Consider the following 19,060-nt stretch of genomic DNA (forward strand, 5'->3'; position numbering starts at 1 on the left):
TCCTAATAGGTTTCTGATTAATCTTCAAGAGCAGTTGACGGAAGAGTACAATTCAATTCTCCAATTAGAAGAGGAACTGTGGGCTATGAAGTCCAGAACAAATTGGATTATTTTGGGGGAGAGGAACACTTCTTATTTTCACATTTCTGCTCTCAAAAGAAGAAGTAAGAACAGAATTACATGTATACAAAATAATGAGGGTGAATGGTGCCACAATATCGAGGAAGTTAAGGAAATTTTCAATACAAGCTTCAAGAAATTGTATGAATCAGAGCAAGTTTTTTGTTCTATTGCTCCTCAATGGGAATCTGATTGGTGTGCCAAGATTAGTCAGGATGAAGCGAATAACATGACTAGCATACCTTCGGATGGGGAAATTTGGAATGCTCTCAAGTCAATGAAACCTTATAAGGCACCGGGCGTAAATGGGCTCCATGCTGGATTTTTTCAGAGATTTTGGCTTGTGGTGGGTGACTTTGTCAAAAGGGAGGTCAAAGAGGTTTTTATGAAGCAGAAAGTTCCTGAGTTCCTCAATCAAACTTTAATCACTCTTATCCCTAAGCATCCTGGACCTGAAACTGTTAATCAGTATAGACCCATAAGCCTATGCAACACGATATACAAGGTTATTTCGAAGATTATTGTGTTGAGACTTAGACCTCTCCTACCTTCGTTAATCTCTCCAATACAGACAGCATTTATCGAAGGTAGAAGGGGAACGGATAACGTAATCATTGCACGGGAATTAATTTATTCACTTAAGAAGAGGAAAGGACAGACGGGATTTATGGTTGTTAAAATTGACCTTGAAAAGGCCTATGATCGACTCGAGTGGTCTTTTATCAAAATGGTGCTTGAGCATTTTGGATTTCCGGAGAACATGGTTAGATTGATTATGAGCTGCGTGACTTCCTCTACCACTGCTCTGTTATTTAATGGAAGTAAACTAGATTCTTTTCGTCCATCAAGAGGAATTAGGCAGGGTGATCCGATTTCTCCTTACCTATTCCTGCTGTGTATGGAATTCCTTGGAGCCCATATCACTAGCATGTGTGAGGATAGAAGGTGGGATAAGGTGAGGGCTTCGAGGAATGGACCAAGTTTTTCTCATGTTTTTTTTGCCGATGACTTGATGCTGTTTGCTAAGGCTGACTATAGAAATTGTGATGCTATCATTGAAGTTCTTGATAATTTCTGCAATCTTGCTGGGCAGAAAGTAAGCACTAGTAAGTCAAAGATCTTTTTCTCTCCTAATGTTAATAGAAGAAGGATGAGAGGCATATGCAGAAAGATGGGTATTAAAGCTACCAATAACTTAGGCAAGTACCTTGGTTTCCCTATCCTTCACCAAGGAAGAGGGGGGAATGCTTATAACTTTGTGGTTAACAAAATGCAAAGTAAGCTGGCTGGTTGGAGATCTAAGTTGTTATCAAAAGCGGGTAAGTTAGTACTTGTTAAATCTTCTGCGACTCCTGTAGCAGATTACTATATGCAGTGTCAATCTTTGCCTATTAAAGTTTGTGGTCAAATTGATAAATTAATTAGAGACTTTTTATGGGGTTCGACTGAAGAAAGAAGAAGGATACACCTGGTGAGGTGGGAGACTGTGACGCTGCCCAGAGAACTTGGGGGTTTGGGGCTGCATAGTATGAGGGATAGAAATTTAGCCTTGCTTGCTAAGCTTTGCTGGAGGTTAGCGTGTGAACAAGAGGCGCCTTGGGCAAAAATGTTAGTGGCTAAATATTTTACTCACAGCAGATTATCAGGTGAAGGAAAGAGTCTCCCTTGCTCTAATATTTGGGCGGCTTGTAAAAAGGGGGGTCCGGTGTATGTCAAAGGCCTTAAGTGGACAGTGAAAAATGGGGAGAAAGTGAAGATATGGAATGATTTTTGGCTTCCTATGGGTAAATTGAGAAATCTCATTGAAGGGCCATTGAACCGTGAGGAAGAATTCATTACTGTGAAACAATGCTTCAATCAAAACCATGAATGGAACACTCAGTGTCTTTCGTTTGAATTACTTGATCAGATTCTAAGTGCCATTAAAACAACTCCTTTGTCTTATAGGCAGGATGCAGAGGATTCACTCCTTTGGGCTTTCTCCAAGAATGGCTACTTCTCTTTAAAATCGGCTTACTTGCTGGCAAGAGGTTTAAATCCTTTGAACCTGGAAACTGTCTCGATGGATTGGGTTTGGAAAGTTGAAACTTACCCTAAGATACAATTCTTTCTATGGCTTTGCCTTCACAACAGTGTGCCAACCGGAGCAGTATTGGGTTCAAGGGGTTTAAATATCAACCCCATGTGCAATCTATGTCAGCACAGCATGGAAACAATTGATCATCTTCTTAGGGGCTGTGAGTTTGCTCGGGAATTTTGGTATCAAATTCAGTTCCCGATGTGCTTGAGGGATACTTTCAATTTACCAATTGGTAAGTGGCTGGAAGTCAATTGCAAGGCTGATTCCAAGTTTAATAGAAGGGGCATTCCTTGGAAGATCTTGTTTCCCATGGGAGTGTGGCACTTATGGCTACATAGAAACAACTTTATTTTCAAAACTGGTAAGGTGAATAGGCTATGTTTTAAGACATGCTTCAAGGAGAGTGTTGAGTTCTTTTCTGTGGGGCTGAATGCTAAACTATATAGAGCTAAATCTGTGGTTGCCGTGGGATGGGAGAAACCTCCTGCGGGCTGGGCGAAACTCAACACAGATGGGTCTGCTATGAGTAATACTGGGCGCGCAGGTGGAGGAGGAGTGATAAGAGACCAGGATGGGAATTGGTTGAAAGGTTTTGCCCGGCCTCTTGGGAGCACCAACAATTGTATGGCTGAAATGTGGGCTCTAAGAGATGGTCTATTACTAGCAAAGGAAATGGGGATTAGCAATCTCATCATTGAGCTAGATGCTTTGAGTGTTGTTTTACTCATGGAAAATAATTCTACCAACTTAACTCTAGAACCTTTGCTTAATGATTGCAGGAACCTTCTGAAGGAGATTCCAAATATGCAGATAAAGCACATATTTAGGGAGGCCAATAGATGTGCCGATGCTTTGGCCAAGCTAGGTGCTAGTAATGTAATGTCTTTTGCTGTATTTTTGTATCCTCCGAATGTGGTGGAAAGAATCCTAGCTGATGATAAAGCTAGTTTGCTTTGTAATAGACTTATAAATTCTTAATCCTATGCTATTCCGTTGATGACCAAAAAAAAAAAAAAAATGTTTTTGCTTGTTATCTTCCTAACTCTATTCAAGAATGTGTTATAAATTTTGGACAAGTCAAGTCAAGTGCACTGAGCTAAGCCTTACTCATAAATATTAACAATTTTTTCAACAACTAAAAGTGATACTGGAAATAAAATACAAATAAAACAGTTCTTTTTCTCATGATTTTGGCTTTGGTCTTCTTATTTATGTACACATTTTTTGGAGTCATTTGGGTAAATATTGCTTTTTTTAAAACTAATTTGCGTTATAGTTACTGTTAGAAGTTATTTAGGAGAGTGAGGAGAGAGATTGAATTTCGGCAACAGTGTTGCCGAAATTCAAGAAAAAGTAGGAGAGAGAATGAGAAAATTGGAGGAGAGAGAAAAACTCGAATTACGGCAATGGTATTGCCATAATTCCTCTGCCCAATCTGCCCGGGTTTGTGCGTGTGAGGAGTGCAATGTGTGAGTGCCCAAAAAAAAAAAAAAAATCCCACAATTTCGGCAATACCATTGCTGAAATTGTGGGGAATTTTTTTTTTTTTTTATTTGTGGCAATGGTATTTCGGCAATACCATTGCCACAATTGTGGGGAAATTTTTTTTTTTTTTTTAATTTGTGGCAATGGTATTTCAGCAATACCATTGCCACAATTGTGGGGAAATTTTTTTTTTAATTTTTTTATTTATTTGTGGCAATGGTATTTTGGCAATACTATTGCCACAATTGTGGGGAATTTTTTTTATTTTATTTTATTTGTGGCAATGGTATTTCGGCAATACCATTGCCACAATTGAAAAAAAAAAAATTTTCCCAATTATGGCAATGGAATTGTCGAAATTGTGAATTTCCCAATTGTGGCAATGATATTGCCGAAATACTATTGCCACAATTGAAAAAAAAATTCCCGATTGTGGCAATGGTATTGCCGAAATACCATTGCCACAATTGAAAAAAAAAAAAAAATTTCCCACAATTGTGGCAATGGCATTGCCGAAATTGTGGGGAAAAAATTTCCCCCACAATTTTGGCAATGGTATTGCCATAATTGAAAAAAAAAAAAAAAATTCCCAATTGTGGCAATGGTATTGCCGAAATACCATTGCCACAATTGAAAAAAAAAAAAAAATTTCCCACAATTGTGGCAATGGTATTGCCGAAATTGTTTTTTCCCCACAATTTTGGTAATGGTATTGCCACAATTGAAAAAAAAAAAGTTCTCACAATTGTGGCAATGGTATTGCCGAAATTGTTTTTTCTCCACAATTTCGGTAATGGTATTGCCACAATTGAAAAAAAAAAAAAAAATTCCCCACAATTGCATAAATAAATAAATAAATACCCACAATTGTGGCAATGGTATTTGCCGAAATACCATTGCCACAAATAAAAAAAAAAAAAAATTTCCCACAATTGTGGCAATGGTATTGCCGAAATACCATTGCCACAAATAAAAATAAAAATAAAAATAAATTTCCCCACAATTTCGGCAATGGTATGCCGAAATTGTGGGATTTTTTTTTTTTGGGCACTCACACATTGAACTTCTCACACGCACAAACCCGGGCAAATTGAGCAGAGGAATTACGGCAATACCATTGCCGTAATTCAAGTTTTTCTCTCTCCTCCATATTCTCATTCTCTCTCCTTCTTTTTCTTGAATTTCCTACTTTTTCTTGAATTTCGGCAACACCGTTGCTGAAATTCATCTCTCCTCACTTTCCTAAATAACTTCTAACGCAAATTAGTTTAAAAAAAAGCAATATTTACCCAAATGACTCTATTTTTTTTTTCCCATTGACGTAAAAGTGATTATATGTACTTATTTTCACTATAACACTTAGTCATTACGGACTTCGTGGTCCTAATGAAAAGAGACATTGCCCCCAAAACTTTCTAAATTTTTGTTGTTTTCTTGTTGTAATGATTATTTCTTTCGGCTACTAAAAAGAATCTCAAATATACATTCCCAATCTGACCAAATACCTTTTGACATAAAATATAAACTTTTCCATATCAACATTTTTAAAATATTATGGTTAGCACTTGTATTTGTGCTTGCATAATAATGAAAACATTTTAGCCAATTAAATCTAAAATTTACTGTTCTTCAAAAAAAAAAAAATCCAAAATTTACCGACATCATGTCACATAGAATTGTGTAAAAATATATGATTACTACTATAATCTTGTAAATTTACACTAACAATTTTTATTTTGCATTTAGCTTTTTTATTTTTTTCGTATCTCAAAAAAAATGTTTTTGCTTGTTATCTTCCTAACTCTATTCAAGAATGTGTTATAAATTTTAGACAAGTAAAGTCAAGTGCATTGAGCTAAGTCTTACTCATAAATATTAACAATTTTTTCAACAACTAAAAGTGATACTGGAAATAAAATACAAATAAAACAGTTCTTTTTCTCTTGATTTTGGCTTTGGTCTCCTTATTTATGTACACATTTTTTTTTCCCATTGACGTAAAAGTGATTATATGTACTTATTTTCACTATAACACTTAGTCATTACAGAACTCGTGGTCCTAATGAAAGAGAAGTGCCCCCAAAACTTTCTAAATTTTTGTTGTTTCTTGTTGTAATGATTATTTCTTTCGGCTACTAAAAAGAATCTCAAATATACATTCCCAATTTGACCAAATACCTTTTGACATAAAATATAAACTTTTCCATGTCAACATTTTAAAAATATTATGGTTAGCACTCGTATTTGTGCTTGCATAATAATGAAAACATTTTAGCCAATTAAATCTAGAATTTACCGTTCCTCAAAAAAAAAAAAAAAAAAAATCCAAAATTTACTAACATCAAGTCACGTAGAATTGTGTAAAAATATATGATTGCTACCATAATCTTGTAAATTTACACTAACAATTTCTATTTTGCATTTAGTTTTTTTATTTTTTTTCGTATCTCCAAAATAAAGAAAGAGAGTGAATGATAGTTGTTGTGTATGAAAAAAAGAGAAACAATTTAAAAAATATAGAAAATTTGATATCTTAATAAAGAGATTAAATTCTGTCCAGACTTGGTGTAAACAAAGGGTTTACACCCTCCAATAAAGATATGTCACATCATCATATTACTAAAACATAAATACATATGATCATACATGATAACATCTCAATAAGCACTATATTCCAGGTTTTAAGTAATATCTAATGTGGTGTTATTAAGTGTGGTAGGATGCATTGAGTTTTAAGTAAAAGATTGATGTGATAATCTTTTATTGGATGATGAAAAGTAATAGTTTTACACTCCATCCTTACCAAAATCCGGGCTCTTTAATAAAATCAAATACTATATAATAAAAGTTGGATTTAGAAACTGTGGTTGCACCAAGTAGTTTCACAAAATTATAACAATATTTTGGATAAAAACAATTTTTTAGATGGAGAAAACAACTTATTTATTTTTATCAATTCATTTAGTTAAAATAACAATAAGTATTTTAACAAAATATGCAATATGCATCTAAGTTTCAGTTAATAGAAACAACAACTTATTTGTTCTTATCAATTTCTTTAAATAAAGTAACAATAAGTGTTTTAATAAAACATGCAACATGCATTTTAGATAAAATAACAATAAGTATTTTAACAAAATAGGTAACATGCATCTAAGTTTCAGTTGATAGAGACAACAACTTATTTGTTCTTATCGTTTTTTTTTTTAAATAAAGTTAATAAGTAATAATAATTGTTTTAACAATATATGCAATATGCATCTAAATTTTAGTCTTTTTTTTTTTTTTTGAGAAAGCATCTAAGTTTTAGTTGATAGAGATAACAACTTATTTATTCTTATCAATTTCTTTAGATAAAGTAGCAATAAGTGTTTTAACAAAATTAACATGTAGCATGCATCTAAATTTCAGAAATTTAAATTCTACTCCAACTTAAAATCTATTATCAAAATTTCAAAACTTATATATATACACACCAATGGTCTTTCCATAGAATCTTTCTTGCACCCCTTTTTGTTTTTTGTTTTTTTTTCAAGTTGCAATTTACGCATATGTATTTGTATTAGAATGATATACATGTTATATAGATTCATAGGAGTTGATAAATTTATATGATATTCTCTCTCTCTGTGGAACAATTTTTTTTCTAATAAACAACTACTCTCATTAATTATTAAATTAATTTTTTATTAATTATTGGGATATATAATAAAATTTGGGCTTAAGAGCTGTGGTTGCACCAAGTGACTACTCTTACTAATTAGTAAATTAATTATATATTTTCGTTAGGATATATTTCCTCTAAGGGATAATATTGAATAAATTTTTTAATTTAGGTTAAACTTTATCATTTAAATTTAAAATTTAAATTCTATTCAAATAATAGTTTATTATAAAAAATTTATAAACTTAAATCCCACACAACAACCCACATTTTCTTTTTTCTTTTTTTAAAACCCCCACGTTTTGATTAAGGGATAAGATTTAAAAATAATTTAAAACAAATTTAAATTCTATTCAAACTAAAAGTAAATTATAAAAAATTTCTAAACTTAAATCCCATACAACCCATGTTGTTTTCCCCCCTCTAGTTGCATGATTTAACAATAATTTAAAACAAATTTAAATTCTATTCAAACCAAAAGTTTATTATAAAAATTTATCAACTTAAATCCCACACAACCCAAATTTTTGGTTTTTTTCCCCTCAAGTTGCATCTTATTAAATTAATATTTTATTAGTATATTAAGCTACAAAGCTTTTGACTAAGGGAGAAGATCCAACAATAATTCAATTTAAATAAAGATTTATCATCTAAGTTTTAAAATTTAAATTCTACTCCAACTAAAAATCTATTATCATTTTTAGAACTTATATATATTTAGTCATGATTTTTCAATACAATCCCTCTTAACCAATAATCCCTATAATTAAATCCCACACAATAAACCCCACCTTGTTGTATTTTTTTTTCTTCAAAATGCAACTTACATTTATGTTTTAATCTAAAAAATTCATCTTACTTATTGTTCTTTACTTCTGAATTTGAGTGCAAGATATTATGCTGAATGAAGTTTTACTATAAAGAAGCAAAACAATGGACACCCATTTAAGTTCTTGGTTCTATTATTTTAAGTTTTTATTTAATTTTTTATATTCTCAATTTTTGACCTCTTTTGTGTATGTTTTGATTTCTCATTTTTGTTGTTCTATTTAATTTGTGAGTGTGTTGACAATTAGACTGCCACTAGGAGAAAATTAGTATTAACGAACTGTTTTGTTTATTATTGTTTATGTGCTGGTTAGGGCATAGATTAAACATAACCCAAATAGAAATAATCAAACTCATTTCATATCTCATATTAAGAAATTAACATAAAGTACAAAGAGAATTTTAAAATATGAAAATAAATAGACACTGATAAAGTCTAAACTCTAAACAATTACTTAGAACTTAAAGTACATTTTTTATTAAAATTATTTACTTATTTTATAATTTATTATTACTATTTATTTAATAATTTAGTTTTAATTATTTTAAACTTTTTGAGCTTATGTATGATTCTTCATTAAATTGTGCATCACACGGAAATAATACTAATGTAGTATAAAATAGATAATTAAAAGCTTATGCAAATGCTCTCAGCTGATGCAAAAATTTCTGTCTCCTTGAGCATGAGAACATACTTTTTCTATTTAGCATAGTCACTTTTCAAATCATCCCACATCAAATTATCTATTTACTCTACATTTACAATATCAATCTTTCTTAATTTTTTTTAATTGTTTCTCTTTCTTCACACATAATAATCATCATCCGCTCTTTTTTTTTCATCCTCAAGATACGCAAAGAAAAAATAAAAAATAAATTGCAAAATGAATAGTGCTAGTGTAAATTTACACAATTACTATAGCAACTCATGTATTTTTACATAACTTTACACAGTTTAATGTGAGTGAATTTTGGACTTGGTTGGCTCAAATGTGGTCATATTTTTATTATACAAGTAATGATGTGAAAGCTCTTAGCGATCAATTTCAATTAGTCTATGAAAAATTAATTACTAACTTTAAAGTTTTCAAATTAAAGCTTTATTTTTCTTGAAAATGAATCCCTTTTTCAAAAAGCAATTTTAGAAAATTATATCATTTTTCTATGTTTCGTAGTGATCTTAAAATAAATTGTAAAACTATATCTTGACTTTCCTTATTTAGTTTTGCATAAGATAGAGTTGGTTTTCTTATTCAGTTTTGCATGAAATAAGGTTGTATTCTAGAAAATTTTAGTGGATATTAATTCTATCTTACACTAAGTTAAACATGGGAAATTAAAGATAGCTTTCCTTGAACGCTCTGTTTGTTTCGAAAATGAGATTTTTTAGAAAATGAGTCATTTAAAAAAAATGATATCAATAAAGAGCTTATAGAAGTAATAAAAGTTTGTCAACACAATTGTTGTGAAAATTATTATGTATGTTTATGCTTTTGAAAGTTTCCTACTCTCTCAACTTCTTTTCAACCATTGGTCTTGACAACATAAATCTCCAGTTATTGTCACATCAATAGAAACTTCTTTCTTTTTATTTATTCTTGCCATTAGTCACGTAAGCAATTTTTATGTTAGTAATTTTTATCCAGAAAATAATGATATTGACTAAATTGACACAAAACTAAAATGATAGGAACCAAGTTAAAATATAATGTAACTAAATTGATACGAAACTAAAAGATTAGAGACTAAATTATGACATTATGATATAGTGTAAAAAATAAAAACCAAATAAAATGTTTACCATCAGTAAATTAAAAAACAGAAAGTGTGAGACCGGATTTATATTCCCCTTTATTAGTCCAAATCTCAGGCAAGTTTTTTATTTTATGGAAAAAATTTATTTCCTCACAACGTTAACCAAAAAAACCATATGATAAAAACGAGTGAGGTCCCCACTTGTGATAATTCCTCAAACTCTTTACATTAAATTAAAGCAACACCTAGGTCCCACCATCGCTGTCCTAAAAAATACATAAGTCTATGCTACAAGATCCCATATATCTTCCCAAATATTGTGTGTTCACTAATATATATATATATACTGCCACCAGATCCAAATCTCTCACATTCTCACATTTCTTACATAATATCATCATCTCTATCTATCTCAGATGGGTTTTCCAGCAAATGGAGATTCAGCAACCGACAAGCCGTACAAATTCCTGATCTATGGTCGCACCGGTTGGATTGGCGGTTTACTGGGCAAGCTTTGCCAAGCTCAAGGCATCGACTTCGTCTATGCCTCTGGTCGCCTCGAGAATCGCTCCTCACTCGAAGCCGACATCGCGGCCGCCAAGCCAACCCACGTGTTCAACGCCGCCGGCGTCACCGGCCGCCCCAACGTCGACTGGTGCGAGTCCCACAAAGTCGAGACCATTCGAATCAACGTTGCTGGAACACTCACTTTGGCTGACGTGTGCAGAGATAAGGGTATCCTCTTGATCAACTACGCCACTGGATGTATCTTTGAGTATGATTCGGATCATCCACTTGGATCCGGTATCGGGTACAAGGAGGAAGACACCCCTAATTTCATCGGATCTTTTTATTCCAAGACCAAGGCCATGGTACTGGGTTTAAACTTTAAACTTCTTCTTCTTTTTTTATTTCTTTTTTTTTTTTTAATTTTAATTTTAATTATTTTTTGTGGTTGGCTAGAAATGAAATGTCATTGTAGATGTAACGTTTTAGGGAACTAGGGCCTTCTTAAACATGTTTAGATCTGACATTTTGATTCGTAAGATTTTTTTTCCTGTCTAGATCTGACACAGCGATTTGATTGGATTTGTAGCAGTTACATAAGCATGATGTTTCTTAGCGGTACATTTTTGACTTCATGAAATTGAGCTGAAATGTCGCATTTTGCATGATTGCATATATTGAAATGAAAAAAAGAAAAAGAAAAAAAAAGCATATATTGAAATGATACCAAGAAATGTTGCATTTGCTTGTGTAGATTGTTGTTTTATGGTGCGTTGTACTTGTTCAATAAATTAAAGTTTATAATCGAACCTATCATTAAAAAAATGTGGAAGAATAAAATGGTAACGAAAACATGGATCGTAATTCTTAGTATGTTTATTTTCATTAAAAAACGAAACTTTATTTTTTAAAAGAATATATTGGAGTAAGGGTACATGATCTTAGACAATTAGATCAACAATTTTATTTGATATGTAAGTTACTCATGTAATAGTAGATCGTAGGTCGTGAATTCCACGATCTCATTATCCACCTAGTCTTAATAAGTGGGGAGGTGGTGTCATTTTTGAGCTTAAATCTCATTGGCCAATTGGATCAGCAATTATCTGATTAGTAAAGTTCAAATTTTAGATCCAAAATTTTCATCTAAAATCCTTCTCAATTTTAGAAGCTACTAGGCTTTTGGTTTTGATTGAACAGTTGAATAAGAAGTTGATGGTTGCCTGGTCATAATTTTCTGATATGACAATGATGGTGCATCTTTTGTGACTGTTATACTTTAATACACATTAACCATACACACATTCATCCTCTTGCATTCACATTCATATGTGGTAAAATAGAGCAAGATGAATAGTTGATGGCTGTTCCGATGTATAGATTGTATGGTACTCTGACTCTGGCTCTGGCTCCTTATTTGATATTTGAAAGGTTGAAGATCTGCTCAAGAATTATGAAAATGTCTGTACCTTGCGTGTTAGAATGCCTATCTCATCTGATTTGTCCAACCCTCGCAACTTCATCACAAAGATAACTCGATATGAGAAGGTAGTTAACATTCCAAACTCAATGACCATCTTAGATGAACTACTCCCAATCTCGATTGAAATGGCAAAGAGAAATCTCACTGGAATCTGGAACTTCACGAACCCCGGAGTGGTCAGCCACAATGAGATACTAGAGATGTACAGGGAATACATTGACCCCAACTTCGCATGGAAGAACTTTACTCTTGAGGAGCAAGCTAAGGTGATCGTTGCCCCAAGAAGCAACAATGAGCTTGATGCCACAAAATTGAAGCAGGAATTCCCTGAACTCTTGTCCATCAAGGAATCACTCATTAAGAATGTATTTCAACCAAATAAGAAGACCGCTGGAGCTTAATACTTTTAGGTTTGAATTTTTCACTTTCCCTGCTATTTATTTTATTTTGTTCTTGTGGGGTTTGATAAGAGCTCCCATCATATGAGTTCCCCCTCTTCCCACACAACACTCTTGATTGCCCTATTTGTATTTGAATGTCATATTTGTATCCAATTGGTGATGAATAAATTGATTTGAAGTGATATTTCAAGTTCTACATTCTTATAATATTTATTTATTTATTTCTCTGTATTGTATGGCTAAAACTGCTTTATATTTGAGAGTTGGGATTTTTCTGATGTTTGGCATTTGCAATTTAATTGGGAATGTGGTAGATTAAATACTTCATTGGTGACCTGTTTTTGTTTATGATGTATGGCAGTTGCTTTTTGGTTGAGCTTATTAGATCTTCAATCTCTGTCATACAATATCTAATTCTTAGTGTAAGTAGTTGCTTTTTTCTTCCCTAACTTGGTAGCCTGTTGTAATAATCAATTAATCACAATACTATAGGATTTTAATTGGACAAGACAAAGGTATCATGTTTTGGTTTGTTATGGGGGTGAAGATACATTTAAACCAAAAAAGTTCTTGAGACATGCAGCACGGGCACGCAACATATTTTAGCTGTCCAGGGCCAAGGATCCTGTTATTTTTGTTGCATGAATTAGTTGCCTTTGAATTCGTAATATTTTTTTCTCTTTGGGTCTAAGCTCAGTTGTAAAATGGGATTAGATTGTTACTTTTAGACAAGATTGCTGGTGCCTGGTGGTAAGACTAATAATGTTCAAATCTTAATGATTCTAAAAATACAGGTTTCTTTACCATTGCAGTCTGGTCTTTGAAAGATTTCATCTTTCCTAGGCATGAGAATGTTATATCTACCTTGAGAGAGGTAGATAGGCATGTGAATCAGTAGTAAACCATTCCTGATTCCAAGCTTTTCCGAACTTTGTAATTGTTCCAGAAATCTCCTCATCTCTAGTTCTAGTGTGGAAGTATAATGATTGAGCAGAGAAAATTAAATATTTGAAAGTCATTGGAAAAATATTAAAAAACATAGGTTGGCTCAAAATTGTCATCATTTATGGTCTCCTTCTTCAAATGAGAAGACAACAATTGCAGTAATTGACATGCCATCTCAAATGCACAAAGACCTCAATGTCAGTGTCCGAGGATTCCATTCTTGTATATCCTCATTCCTCTATCCTTGTGATACATGGAGGAATCTTTAAAATCTGAGACATGGAGAAGGAAGAGTGTAGAGAACCAGGGAGAAATGTGTAAACCGTCTCACCACACTCCACATGATTGTTCCAGATATAATTGGCTGTCGTGTAATATTTGGGCCATAGTCCTGCACTGTAGTGTTGAGTTTGGTGAGCCAACGTTAGCGAATGTTCTATTGAATACAACTTTGATTCGGTGGTCATCTTCCATAGCTAGGCAGAAATGAATGAGGGATAGTTAAGGTCCTAAGCTCTTCCAGGCTTCAAGGTGTTGCAAAAGCTGCTGTTGTCTCTAGTGATGACTGATAAGTCTTAGCCTGGTGGTATTGCAGCCTTGCTTGCACAGGAAGTCTATGTAGTCTGCATTAGCCTGGTGGTATTGAGGGTCAACTTTTATGTTAGTTAATTTTTTAAATATATTTATATGTAATTTTCGTAATTTTTGGAGTTCCGTTTTTATTAACTTGATTCTAACTTCTAAGTGAATTTCTATGCTTCTTTATTGTATTATTTAGGATATGTTTAAGATATTTTTTTTGAAAATAAGGTTTTTTCGGAGCAAATAGGCTTGTAATCTGTAAAATGAAAGCAACAATTCGCTTTCAATAAAATTGAAAATTTTATTTATAGAAAATTGTAGAGTTCTAGCTAGAATGATATCTAGGTTTTTCAAGTTTTCCATTTTATGAGATAGGTCAACAATGCTACTGAGAGGGAGAGACAAGAGAAGGGCGGAAAGGGTACAAATTTGACGTCACCTCAAATGCACGTACAAACCTCAATGCTAGTAATCCTATTACACGATTAATTAATTTATTCATTTACAACTGCTAAGTTGAAAAGTTATTATTGATTTTGATGCAAGTACACCACTGACAATCTAGAAAGCACGGACGTGGCTGAGAGCGTTCCGCACCCGAGTTTGATGCGGCCTGATGCGGGACATGGCGTCCGACGCATTTGACTGTGCGTCGGTGCCACGTTTGAGTTTTTATTTATTTATTTATTTATTTATTTATTCGGATTTGCGCCAACTCGGCTTGATTCGCATCGACGCGGCTCGATTTGGCCAGAATTGAGCAATATCGACCATATCGGGTCGTATCGGCGGACGACTGATACTGCCGATACGGCCGAAACATGCCGGAAACGGCCGAAACAGGTCGATATCGGCCTTAAAACTCTCTGGAACAGTCGAAATTCTGACCTTAAAGGCATAGTAATGTGTTTCTTGCCTTCTTCTTTATTTGTTTTGTGAATCAAGGCATAGCAATGTGTTTTTTAAGAATATTTTAATAGTAAAAATATATAGAATATATAAATAAAAATATTTTTAATAATTTTTTAATCACCGAGTTCCACTGCACCTGCACCCTACTTTTTCAAAAATTGCCGAGTTCCGCACCCACACCCGAGTCCCGAAACGCACCCGTGCTTCATAGCTGACAACCGTGATCATGTTGGGAGAGTAAGAGCCCCAAACTTGGCCAAGTAACTTTATTGCTTATTATTAATAACTTGCAATGTCAAAAAGTTGTAAGAAAATTTGTGTGATAGACTTATTGTCAATATTTGTGTTTGAGGATCCTGTTCTTGTGATACATGGAAGAACCTTTGGAGTCTGGTTTTTCCTGAGACGTTGAGAAGGAAGGGTATCCGTATTGAGAACCTGGGAGAATTGTGTAAACAACAAGTGGGCTTCTCACCATATAATCTCCATATTTCCACATGATTGCACCAGATATAATTGGCTGCTGTGCAATCTTTGGACCATAGACCTGCACAGTAAACCATTTTTTCTCTCCAATGGTAGAGAATGACAACACAGACGGTTCCACAGTAACAATAATAGAGGCTGGCATGTATGTACTAAAGAGTGTAGGTTGAGTTTGGTGGGCCAACGTTGGTGACTGTCCTAGTGAATGCTTTAATCTGCTGGCCATCTTCCACGGCAACAGAGAATGAGGGATAGTTAAGGTTCCATGCTCTTCCAGGCTTTGTGGTATTGCAAAAGTTACTGTTGTCTCCGATGATGAGTCTTAACGTGGTGGTATTGTAGCCTTGCACGCAGAGGAAGTCTGTAATCTGGTTGCAATGGGTTGATGTGCCCAGATCCATAAGCAAATTCAAGGTCTTCATGCTTCTTTGGGTCCATATCAGAGTGAGAGAGAGTAAACTACGCTTTATAATGTGTGTCCATATCAGAGTGACTTTAATAGTCTATGAATTCAATTTTTCCAACAAAACAGTAGAAAGTAAGGCATGTTGCATCATTTTGCCATTTTCTCAGGTTTTGTCACGCTAATTTATAAACCTTTTATAGTTAAATTAGTGGAAATTTTAACATTTTCTATAACAAAATTGACTTGAACAAAGTCATGTTCTATAAGTCAAGTTTATTACTTCACCTGTGGTCATGAGGGCAGATTTAATGGCAGCAGGTGACCAGTTCGGATGGGCAGCCTTAACATAGGCAGCTGCACCACTAGTGTGAGGGCAAGACATTGATGTCACAGACTCTATCTTGAATTTGACACTTTAGTGTTGTCCATGTCCACGGAAGGTGGTGCCACTGAAGACAAAGCAGCAAGAATATCCACTCCAGGGGCGGTGAGATCAGGCTGCATATATATCATCCAAACATAATTTTAACATATCAAGCCATGTTCTAAAACTGAAACTAAAATTATAGATGAAAACAGTTTTGTAAACTAAGTACTCATTTTCTATATCACCTTGAGAATGTCTGGGGCGATAGGGTTGGGTCCCCTAGAAGAAAATGATACAACATAAGGTGCCATGACATCCTTCGATGTCTCACCAACCAGAATAGTGGCAATCGGTTTTCTAACAAGAGTTTGAAGTATTTCATTAGGATATTGAAGAAAGTAAGCAATTTATGCCATCAATGATTTATTTAAAGATAATTAGTATAGCAATTTATTTACTCTGTTGATCTGATGTAGTTTAAAATTTTGAGGCCATCTTCCGCACTAAATACTGTTGCTGGCAACGGGAAGCTGAAAGCAACATCAGTAAATGATGAGTCAGCCATAATGGTTCCCACACCATTGGCTAATAGGATGTCAGTGCCACCGATGGCTGCTTCACAGAAAACAAGCTTTCCTTGTACTTTGTATCAATTCAGGACACCATCAAAGCAACCTTTTGAAATATCCAGGTCAGCACCTGCAGAGTAGTTTGCAGCATCTCCACCCCAAATCAAGGGAAATGATGTTCCATTGAGTTTGAAGCTATTAATGGAGAGACCCTTCATTAGATCATTCAAACAATTAGTATGGTATTAGTGAAGATTAACCTATTGAAATGCATTATTTTAAATAGAATAACTTCAATAAAAAAACTCAACAGTGTAGGCTTGTCATTGCCAAGCACAACTTGAGCAACAAATTTCCTGTCAATGGTGCTGGCAGCAACACTTAATATCCAAGGTGCATGATTGATGACGCTTAATGGGACAGGCCCTGATCGAGTTTCCAGCAGAACATGAGGTCAAGATGCCTTTTCTCATGGCATGTAAAGACCCAGTAGCAACTGGTTCTTCAAAGTATGGACGAAACCCACTGAAACCAAGGAACACCGAAATAATGTCCACTCCATCTGCTATTTCATCGTCAAATGTGGCTAGGATGTCTGCCGAGTAACATCCAGATGACCAGCAAACTTTGTACATTGCAATCCTTGCCCCAGGAACTCCACCTCTTGCAGTTCCTTCTGCTAGCCCAAAGTAGCTCGCTCCAGCTACCTCCCTCCCTGCGGCTGTTGAGGATGTATGCGTTCCATGACCTTCAGAGTCTCTTGGGGATTTGATGTCTGTGATGTCATATTTGCCATGACTGTTGTAGTAACGGGCTCCAATGATCTTGCTGTCATTTTAGAATTTCTGTGAGTTTCTATCAAAGATGAATGCCTAACAGATGAATGTCATTTATCATTTCTTAAGTTTGTGTCTCAAGTCATGTAATAGTTACCTGTGTCCCCTGTCCCAAAAGCAAGACAATCACTAATGATTTTGTGTCCCTAGTATGGAATAATCTTCAAAATGTAGTGACTCATCTTATTTGTGCTAATCACGATTTTGACCTTTTTAGTTGTTGGTTATTTGCCATCAATAAAACAAACTCGTATCTCTACTTGTTAATAATTTATTCCTTCGGAGTTCAGACAGTTACTAAGAGCATTTCCAGCAAATTCATCAAATTTTTGTACTGTTTGAAGAATGAACAATAACTTTTACTTTTATCTACTCACTTTTTCAAATATACTTTCCAACAGATTCTCTATCTCATTCTCTATCTTATTTAAATATTATTTATTTATTTATTATTTATTCTTTTTTTAATAACTATATATCTTTCAACATTTTTTTATTCAACACCTAATTATTATAATAGGAAAAAAGCATTTGAAGAATGAACAGTAGCCCATCAAGTCTGATGGGACTTGACAGGCTACTGTTCATGAGCCAAAAAAAATTGAGGTATAGAACCAGTTGGAGTATGAACAGTAGCATATATTCTCTATATTTTGGCTATGCATACTCTATTGGAGATGCTCTAACATGACCCATTTTATTTTCTCTTAAATTTTCTCAATCTCATTCATTCTTACCCATGGCAATTCTCACATAAGTTCCAGGCAGAAAGAGAGCTCACTTGTTACAGGTGAAGTTGGTACCTTGGCATTTACCCTTCCATTTACTTGGTGGAGAGCTGAGCCCTTCATCATTGGAGCTATCCGATTCTGGCCAGATTCCTGCAACACAACAGATGTGAAAAAACTCAAATTTGAGCATTTGCTTTTGTCTTTTATGCAAAGCAAAATGTTGACCTGTGTCAAGAAGCCCAATAATGATGTCTCCTTCTTGAGGGCTTCCAAGTTTGCCTTTTGAGGGGAATCCCATGAAATCCCATGACCTTATAGTGTGAAGCTTTAGTATGTGGTTTGGAAGCACTGAATTACACCTTCCATTTCTGCGACACATTTCAACTGCTTTTAGCCCACAAGTGGTAGTAAAAATTCATTCCTTCACACCAGTTTGCACTCACCTGAGAATTTTGCAACTTCTTCATCAGTTAATTTAGCTGCAGATCCATTAAAACTCTTCCCGTAACTATAGATTAGCGAGTCTTTGGCTGTTGAAGTACTGCAATTGAAAAAAAAAAAAAAAAAAAAAAAAAAAAAAACTTTGAAATAATTCAAAAGTTAAAGCTGTTATGGGAAGGGATTTATATGAGGAATGAAGCATATTACAATATGAACAACTTCTATAGTTAGCCGTTGGGGTAGTTCCAGTTATAAAAGTGATGACCTTGAAGTGTAATTCTGTTTTGAGTGTAAACTTACAAGAAGTCTCTTGATTATCGTACAAGCTAAAACTATCATATTGCTCACATTTCGCCTCTCAATCTAAAATTTTCTTCAAACTATTCTGTAGATTGTCCGTCATTGTTTTCGTGTGTCAATCTCAATCATGTCCAAGATCACTATTTGGTTCCTGTTGGCCCG

The 19,060-nt window shown here is 34.2% G+C and overlaps 1 protein-coding gene and 1 pseudogene across 1 annotated transcript; one reads left to right on the top strand and one right to left on the bottom strand.

Moving 5' to 3' along the window:
• The first annotated feature begins 10,243 nt into the window (after positions 1–10,243).
• LOC111989310 (bifunctional dTDP-4-dehydrorhamnose 3,5-epimerase/dTDP-4-dehydrorhamnose reductase) lies at positions 10,244–12,513 on the top strand. The gene is made up of 2 exons (XM_024021096.2): positions 10,244–10,804; positions 11,871–12,513. Exons 1-2 carry the CDS (start codon positions 10,349–10,351, stop codon positions 12,321–12,323), a joined length of 909 nt encoding a protein of 302 aa, XP_023876864.1. The 5' UTR covers positions 10,244–10,348; the 3' UTR covers positions 12,324–12,513.
• A 2,401-nt stretch (positions 12,514–14,914) lies between these two features.
• LOC111989304 (cucumisin-like) lies at positions 14,915–18,536 on the bottom strand (annotated as a pseudogene).
• Positions 18,537–19,060: the final 524 nt, after the last annotated feature.

This window comes from Quercus suber, unplaced genomic scaffold (assembly GCF_002906115.3).
Source record: "Quercus suber isolate HL8 unplaced genomic scaffold, Cork oak 2.0 scaffold_756, whole genome shotgun sequence".
Classification (NCBI taxonomy): domain Eukaryota; kingdom Viridiplantae; phylum Streptophyta; class Magnoliopsida; order Fagales; family Fagaceae; genus Quercus; species Quercus suber.

What these genes read in the sequence shown, in the direction of transcription:
- LOC111989310 (XM_024021096.2), top strand. Translation starts at nt 10,349, where the DNA reads ATGGGTTTTCCAGCAAATGGAGATTCAGCAACCGACAAGCCGTACAAA. An exon ending in ATTCCAAGACCAAGGCCATG is followed by an intron (nt 10,805 to 11,870) that starts GTACTGGGTTTA and finishes GATATTTGAAAG; the next exon opens with GTTGAAGATCTGCTCAAGAA.